This window comes from Bison bison, unplaced genomic scaffold (assembly GCF_000754665.1).
Source record: "Bison bison bison isolate TAMUID 2011002044 unplaced genomic scaffold, Bison_UMD1.0 scf7180017864453, whole genome shotgun sequence".
Classification (NCBI taxonomy): domain Eukaryota; kingdom Metazoa; phylum Chordata; class Mammalia; order Artiodactyla; family Bovidae; genus Bison; species Bison bison.
Genome location: NW_011495015.1, coordinates 2,376,255 through 2,384,284, shown reverse-complemented (window position 1 = coordinate 2,384,284; position 8,030 = coordinate 2,376,255). Strand labels below are relative to the sequence as shown.

The window sequence follows — 8,030 nt, the reverse complement described above, 5'->3', positions numbered from 1 at the left end:
GTGGCTTGTCTGGTTTCAGAGCACAGGCTCTGGAGCGCGGGCTCAGTAGTTGTGGTACACAGGCTTAGCTGCCCCACGGCCTGTGCGATCTTCTTAGACCAGGAATTGAACCCATGTCCCTTTCGTTGGCAGGTGATTCTTAACCGCTGGACCACAAGGTGAGGCCAGCAATTAGTTTTGATATTAGCCCAAACAAAACATAATTCAGAGGAGAAATCACCCTCAGAACATTACGTATGTGTTTTCCAACGCTTCCTACCCTCTTCCCGTCCCCCCTCCTCAGTCACAATGATCCTGGCGTCCCTGTTTATAAAACTGAACGATTGGGGAAAACCCCAAGTTCAATAATCAGGACTTGAAGCCTCTCAGGAGGCAAACACCTCCCAAGCTCTACTTTGTTTTGTGATTCCAGTGACAAAAGAGCCTCCTTCCACTGTGTGTGTGTCCCCTCCCGGGGGCGAGGGGACATGCTGCCTTGAGCCGGTTCCTACATGTGACCCCCCCACTTTGTAACAGAATGTCGCCTGGCTCTGTTTCAGAGTTCCTTGAAGAGAAGAGGCAGCCGGGAAGCATACAAAGAGAAGAAAGCCTTCACCCAGGTAAGCAGCATCTCACTCTCATGTGATGTCTCCTCATTTTGAGTTTTCTTGAAAAGTGTGAGCATCACCTTGAAGGTCGCCAAAGAATCACCACCTGTGCAGTCATCTGAGCTCACCCAGAGCCTCCATGGGTGAATTGTCTTCCCAAACCAAGAGCTCTTCCCTTTTGTTTCTTTCACTGGTCGGCTGGTGGTTTCCTCAAGAAGGAGGGGAACAGACCGACTTCCTGGGCAGCATAATCAGTGCCGTTCGGGGCTCTGCTGTGTTCTCAGATGGTGACAGGCATTCTGGCTGTCCAAGTCAGTCACACAGTAAAAGAGTGAGATAGCACAGCTGCCGTCACGTCGGGTTGTCCAGAAAGCATCGTTTTGAGGGTTGGAGTTTTTTTTTAATGCACAAGCTGAATAGTATCTTAAATTGCCCTAATCGAAAGCAAGGTGTTCTCTGCAAGGTGGTCAGAGTGGGGCCCTCTGCGCACAATGCATTGTGTCCTTCAGAACTTCTTTTCTGAACACACTGCATTTCTTTCTTTGTTTTCTAAATTGCTACTAGTATTAGATGTTGGAAAGAACAAGGCCTCTTTGGGGTGTCTGCTCCCTGGAGACCCCAGAGCACAGAGTGATGAGAGAGACACCACGGAGAGTCCAGGAAACTACGAGGCCCAGTGCCCACCCCTCTGTGAATCCCCCCTCCCCATTCCCTTGGGTCTCTCCTCTCCCTGAAGCCCCCATCCCCACAGCAGCTTTCATGGAGGGCCAGGGAGAAGGAAATGGCAACCCACTCCAGTGTTCTTGCCTGGAGAATCCCGGGGACGGGTGATCCTGGTGGTCTGCGGTCTTTAGGGTCACACAGAGTCGGACACGACTGAAGTGACTTAGCAGCAGCAGCAGCAGGCCTGGTGAGCCGGAGAAACGGCAAGGCTTAGCTGTTTTCTTCCGTGTCTCTGCTGCCCAAATCTCACTTTGGAACTGCTAATAATGGGGACGTTAAAGCCTGTTGTCCCCAGATGCTGGGCGCTTCGGCCCCTGGCCTTCAAGACTGTTTCAACTTCTGGCTTCTGACCGGGGAAGAGCTGTTCTTTAAAAGCGTCATCTTTGCATATCGTGGGGTGACTAGTGCAGTGCACTCACCGGGGGTCAGTGAGGCTGGGAGCAGGAGGGGGAGACCTGAGAGTGGGGTCATTGAGCGGGGAGTTTCTGTCTGGCAGAACGGAGGAGCCGAGCACCTTGGGAACTGCAGGTCTACAGCCAAAGCTCAGAGGAAACTGCCGCCCCGGCGCAAGGTAGGAGCGCGAGCAGCGGTCGGCGGCGCTGGGGTGCTGGCCAGAGGCAGACTTGCAAGCCAGACAATATACACCCGCAGCGTTATATTTCTGTTGCTTGTCAAGGCCTTTCTGCTGGTGGCGGCGGTGGTGGTCCTGTGTGCGTCCTGCCCCACCCCGGGCCGTGCTGGGCTTCTCTGCCACACCACAGAGAGTCACGTGGGCCGGCTACTGGATCTGCTTCATGCTCCTTCCTGGAGCTGTCAGACCGTCTCCTGAAACCAGAGCTCGAGGTCGGCCTTGCCCCTCCCGGGGAGTCTTGGCAGAGTTCTAGAAAGTCTTCAGTTACCAGATAAGATGGGTGTCCAGCCTGTGCTGCTACAGCTGAGGCTGTGATTCCCCCATCGTATCAGAAGAAGTTGGCCTCCTGCCCCAGAACAGGCCAAGCCCGGCTCCCCCCAGCCTCCCCTTACCTTCATGCCGGCTTCGGCTGCCCCCACTGAGCAATGAAGTTGACCACACACTCCCTCGGTTTCAAAGACGGCCTTTTTTTTTTTTTTTAATCAAAACTTGCATTAGTCCTGGTGGCAGGGCTGGCTGTGCATGGGTGTTGCGTAGAAACAAAGCATGCTTTCATCATATGTTAGAATTCCTGGTGTGGGGGTAGTTTCTTTCCTTAAGGAGCTGGAGCCTTTTTGGATATTTGGTCAATCTTCAGGTAATCTATGAATCGGACGCTTACTAGGGTATGTCGTAGAATCCTGCTTTTTTACCCGGCCTGGGTTTAAGTTCGAGGAGACAGGGGAGGAAGATGGTTCTGATTTAGAATCAGATTTGTGGGGAATGGCAGGGGGTCGGGGGACAGTGTAAGGTTTCCAGAAGTCAAGGCGATTTGAGGGCTTGCTGGGGTTTTGTACCATGTAGGGGGGTGCAGATAAGTGCTTCTATCTGAGCACAGAGCCCTGGGGAACACCAGACTCCATGTGCATCCTCCAACAGTTCAGCTCAACTTCTTGGGGGAACAACCCTCAGGAGAGACAGCCTGAGATGCCCTGACCCTGGTTTGAGATAGAAGCGTCCTGAACTGTGCAGGGGGCTCTGCTGCTCGGCCACCACCATCTCAAGGGCTCACCAGTCGTGAGATTCCAGGGAGGGTGGGTCAGGACACTGGTCCCGCCTGGGACTCTGCCCAGGCTTGAGTCCCGGGCTGAAGGTGGAATTCCCCTGGGACAGGTGACATTCCCCTCCACTGTCTCCACGGCTGTCCCCAGCACTGAAGTGAACTTCTGTGCTTAAGTTGGAGACAGGATGGTGTAGGTGATTCTAGACTCAGGCCAAGCACTAGCTACCAGGTTCATGATGGGGCTAAACATCTTTCTCTCCTGGGCTTGTCATCCCTGAAGTGATTCATTTACAAAGTACTGACACTCTGTCTCCACTGACACCTGTTTTAGTTTATTCAAACCCCTTCTTGTGACAACAAAGACCTCTCTATATTTGGACACATAGATTTCTTATAAATCTGTATCAAAAAATTTAAAAAGATGCTTTTGATCTGCTTTCGAAAGTTCTAAGAACCTGGGTTGTTTAACATGCCAATTTCTGGTACACAATATGTATTCAGTATTTCCTGAAGGAATGAATAACAAATAAGTAGGCTTTTCCCCTTAGTGTTAAGTTAGGATTAAATACTGTATGTGTTTTATGGCCCATGTATTCTGTGTAGGCCCTGTACATCGTTACCCCAGCAGTGATGGTAACCTATCTTGCTCCATTGCGTGGCCAGTCAGCTTTACTTCCAGTTGTCGCAGACCCCTCGTTACGTCCACCTTTGTTGTTGTTGTTCAGTCACTAAATTGTGTCTGACTCTCTGCGACCCCATGGATTGCAGCACACCAGGCTTCCCTGTCCCTTACCATCTCCTGGAATTTGCTCAAACTTACGTCCATTGAGTCGGTGATGCCATCCAACCATTTCATCCTCTGTGGCCCCTTTTCCTCCTGTCTTCAATCTTTCCCAGCATCAGAGTCTTTTCCAATGAGTCAGCCCTTCGCATCAGGTGGCCAAAATATTGGAGCTTCAGCTTCAACATCAGTCCTTCCAATGAATATTCAAATTTGATTTCCTTTAGGATTGATTGGTTTGATCTGCCTGCAGTCCAAGAGACTCTTAAGAGTCTTCTCCAGCACCACACTTCAAAAGCATCAATTCTTTGGTGTTCACCCTAACCAAAACCAAACCAGACCCTTAATGTGAGAAGTTCTAGATCATGAAGACTGTGCCCTCCTCCCAGTGACATTTATATATCACTCCTGATATGCAAAGAGGAAGAAGAAAAGTTACTTGCTCCTTTCCCCCAAATTCATTGAGTTTCAGACAAAGCAGAAAGTTGGCTTCAGGTCTAGTGGTGAGAGGAGGCAAGGTAGGGGCTCCCAGGGAGGTCTTTCTGCCTAGTGGTGAGTGTGCAGCAGGAACCGGTGGAGAATGAACCATGTTCTCTTGCTGACCCGTCTGCACAAGTGACCAGCTGGAGTAGCTCCCCGCACCCCCAGGGTTGATTTGCTGGTTTGATGACTCTTCCTCCCCTGGTGATGGGATGTGACCACCAAATAAGGAGGGAGACTTTGTCTAAGTCTGGGTTCCCAGGAATCTTTTGGAACTTGATGACCAATCACAGAGAAATGAGTCATGACACTGGTCACTGTTGCCAGCCACCCAAGTGTCATTTATGAAGCTGTAGCATGAGCCCAGATCCAGAATTGATGCAGTTCCAAGGTGTGGAGACCGCATGGGGAAGGCAAGGGTCACGCTCTAGTTGGTCCTGAAAGGGCCTTCTGGACCTTGGTCGAGCAGTGTGGGGTTTTAGCAGACAGCCTGCTCCCGTGACCCTCCAGAGTCCTCTGGGTACCTGAGGAGCCCTACTTTTTAGATTTTAAACCACTTAACACCTTGCCTTGGGTTTCTGGGATTAATTTCCTGCTGTCATAGCCACTAAAACGTGCTGAAGTCGAGTTTGCATGGAGAGAGGGTGTGAGTCATCCAGGCCTTAAGTTTACAGTATCCATCTCATACTAACTGCCAGAGCCGGGTGCTTACTCTGCAGCTTAGCATACAGAGGCCCTCATGCCCATCATCTTGAGTCATCCTCACGTCATCCATGGGATGAGCTGGGGGAGGAGGATGGTGGGGGGGTTGCCTTGTCTTAGGTTCTCAGATTTGTGGAAAGCCAGGCTGATTTGGGGTCACCTGGCCTCCCCATCCCGTTAGGACCTATGAGGTGCTGGCGGCCCCTCTGTGGAGGGAGGAGGTAAGTGGCAACAGGTAGAAGTTGGCACAGAGGCCTGTCCACCTGTCCCAGGCTAAGCCTGGGGTCTGGGGTGTCTCACAGGTCAGGATGGACCCAGAGAAGTGGGGTGGGCCGCCACACTGTGGCGGTGCTGGGCTTCATTGCTCACTCCTCTCCATTCATCTCCTGGGTGATGGTTTTCATGTGCACCTTTTCCCAAACAGGCCTTGGTGCCCCCATGAAGGACCAGGCCTGCCCTGTCTGTCATGGCCCCTCTCGGTGGACCCCATGCACTGACGGGAAGAGTGGTGTTTCATGTGTGGTGTGTGTGTGTGTGTGTGAGGGGTGAGGTGCGAGGAAAATCGTCAAAAACAGGAAGGTGTGATATTTTCAAATAACCCTGGTCTGGGCTTTCTCTCTGGGCAGGATGACAGCGCGGATCTGAGGTGCCAGCTCCAGTTTGCCAAAGAGGAGGGCTCGCTGATGCTCAGGAAGATGGCCAAGCTGGGGCGCGAGAAGGACCGGCTGGAGCAGGAGCTGCAGAGGTACAGGGCCCTCTACGGGGACGCTGACAGCCCCGTGCCCACGGGCGAGGCCGGCGGGCCACCCAGCACCCGGGAGGCAGAGCTGAAGCTGCGGCTGAGGCTGGTGGAGGAGGAGGCCAGCATCTTGGGCCGGAAGATCGTGGAGCTGGAGGTGGAGAATCGGGGCCTCAGGGCTGAGATGGAAGACCTGCGCGGCCGGGAATCCCTGCCCGGTGGGCCGACCTCGCCCTTCGGGGGTGACTCCCTGGAGTCCTCGGCTGCGCTGCGCCGGCACCTGCAGTTCGTGGAGGAGGAGGCGGAGCTGTTGCGGCGGTCCATCTCCGAGATCGAGGACCACAACCGGCAGCTGACCCACGAGCTGAGCAAGTTCAAGTTCGAGCCGCGGCCCGAGCCGGGCTGGCTGGCAGGGGGCGGGGCGCCCCTGCAGGACGAGCTCCAGGCGGTGCGGCTGCCGATAAGCGAGCTGAGCGGGGAGGTGCTGACGCTGCAGCCGGGCCCGCACGCCCCGAGCCCGCGGGACAGCGATGCTGACAGCGACACGGGCCGAAGGAGCGACGACGGTGAGGACGGACGCGTGCAGCCTCGCCGGGAGGGCCCCATTGGCGGCGAGAGTGACTCGGAGGAGACCTTCGAGAAGACGTCTGGCTTCGGAAGCGGGAGGCCGTCGGAGGCCGGCGAGTGCCCGGCGGAGCTGCTGCGCGCGCGGGAGGACTCGGAGCGCCTGGCGAGCATCAGGCACGAGGCGGAGCGGCTGGAGCGCACGGTGGAGCGCATCATCACGGACACCGAGGCCGCTCTCCCGGGCGGAGAGGCCTCGCCCGGGGCCTGCGGCCAGGGCATCAGGGAGGAGCCCCAGCTGCTGGGGACCCTCAACGCCAGGATGAAGGCATTCAGGAAAGAGCTCCAGGCCTTCCTGGAGCAGGTGGAGCGACTGGGGGAGGGCCTGTCCCCGCTGCCCCAGCTCACCGAGTCATCCAGCTTCCTGTCCTCTGTGACCTCCGTATCCCGGGACTCCCCTGTGGGGAACCTGGGCAAGGAGCTGGGCCCGGACCTGCAGGTAAGGGGGCTCCTGGCTCTGCCTCCCTGCTCCGTCCTGCTCCTCCTCCTTCTCGCTGGCCTTGCCGCGCTCCAACTCACCTTGCTCACAGCTGCTTGGTTATGATCGCAAACCTGCATTGTACTAAAGCCTCAAGTTTCAACCAAAGCCTTTCTGTTGGTTGGGTTTCTCTCTCTCTTTTTTTTTTTTTTTGGTTTGGTTTGGTTTAGCTCTCTTTTGTTTCCTTGTTTCTTTCCCCCTTTCTCTTTTATTTTTAACCACGCCACTGCTCTTGGCTAAGAGGTCCTCCCTCTTGACACGAGGCTAACCCACTGGCAGCACCAAGGATGGACGCATTCTGTCCCTTCTCCTTTTTTTGGCGTCCTCAATGACCAGCCATCTCGATGAAGAAGCAAAGAGGAGTTTGAAGCGCAGTGCAAGCGCTCTTCGAAGTCAGGATAATTAGCAGACTCCCGGAGCGGGTGCATCCGTGCCTGGGTTCACCGCCCCAGGGACAGTCCAGCCCACCGGCTCCCTCTGTGACACAACTGGGGCAGGCAAGGAGCGTGGTGGAGAGAAGGATGGCTTTGACAGCATCCCGGAGCTGAGGGCGGCGAGTGGTGTGGCCCAGACGGCTCTCCGTGCACCGCCCTGGACTGTGGCGTTTGGTGCCCGATGCCTGACTGCGGGCGAGTCTCGCTCCCGCGTCCCCATCGCATGCGCCTCGTGACCAGCGTGTTGCATTCTCCCGTTTCTCTGTTTGCCTTTCAGATCTCTCAGCCTGCCGTTTTGCTGCTCCTCCTCCTGGCTCTGTTCTCTCCTCTCTCTGACGCCGCTGTGTTTACGTTGGTTTCTCTGGTCATGCTTTTCCTCATCCCATAGATTTCCAGCTGTCTGTCTACCTCCCCCCGCCCCCACCTCACCCTCTTGTCCTTTGTGTTTTGTTTAAAATTGTAAGACAAGAACAAAAGCAAAAAAAAACAAATCCCTCCCATGCACCTCACAGTCCAAACTGAGAGATCAGATGGAGTGGCAGCCGGGGCAGGAGCGAGGGGAGGAGCGGGGTCACCTCCATCTCCGCACCGCACGGGAGCTCCACCGCCGAGCCGACGGGGATGCCGGGAGCTGCCGGCCTGGAGCCCAGAGCTGCTTCAGCCTCGAGGTGAGCAGGGGTCCCCCTCACCTTCCCACTCCTCCTTTGCTGTGTGTTTGTGTGACGGTTCCCACCTAGGTCCAAGGCCCCTAGGGAACATGATGGGGATATGGGGCATGTGGGATCAGAGGGGTACTTAACTGAATCAGA

At 55.2% G+C, this 8,030-nt stretch overlaps 1 protein-coding gene across 1 annotated transcript in view; it reads left to right on the top strand.

The window, feature by feature from the left end:
• MTCL1 (microtubule crosslinking factor 1) overlaps positions 1-8,030 on the top strand; it is a 112,940-nt gene that overhangs the window by 66,927 nt on the left and 37,983 nt on the right. Inside the window, exons 4-6 of the mRNA XM_010859088.1 lie at positions 540-599; positions 5,573-6,748; positions 7,734-7,889. Of these exons, the coding sequence (XP_010857390.1) occupies positions 540-599; positions 5,573-6,748; positions 7,734-7,889 (1,392 nt within the window). The remainder of the gene's footprint in view (positions 1-539; positions 600-5,572; positions 6,749-7,733; positions 7,890-8,030) is intronic.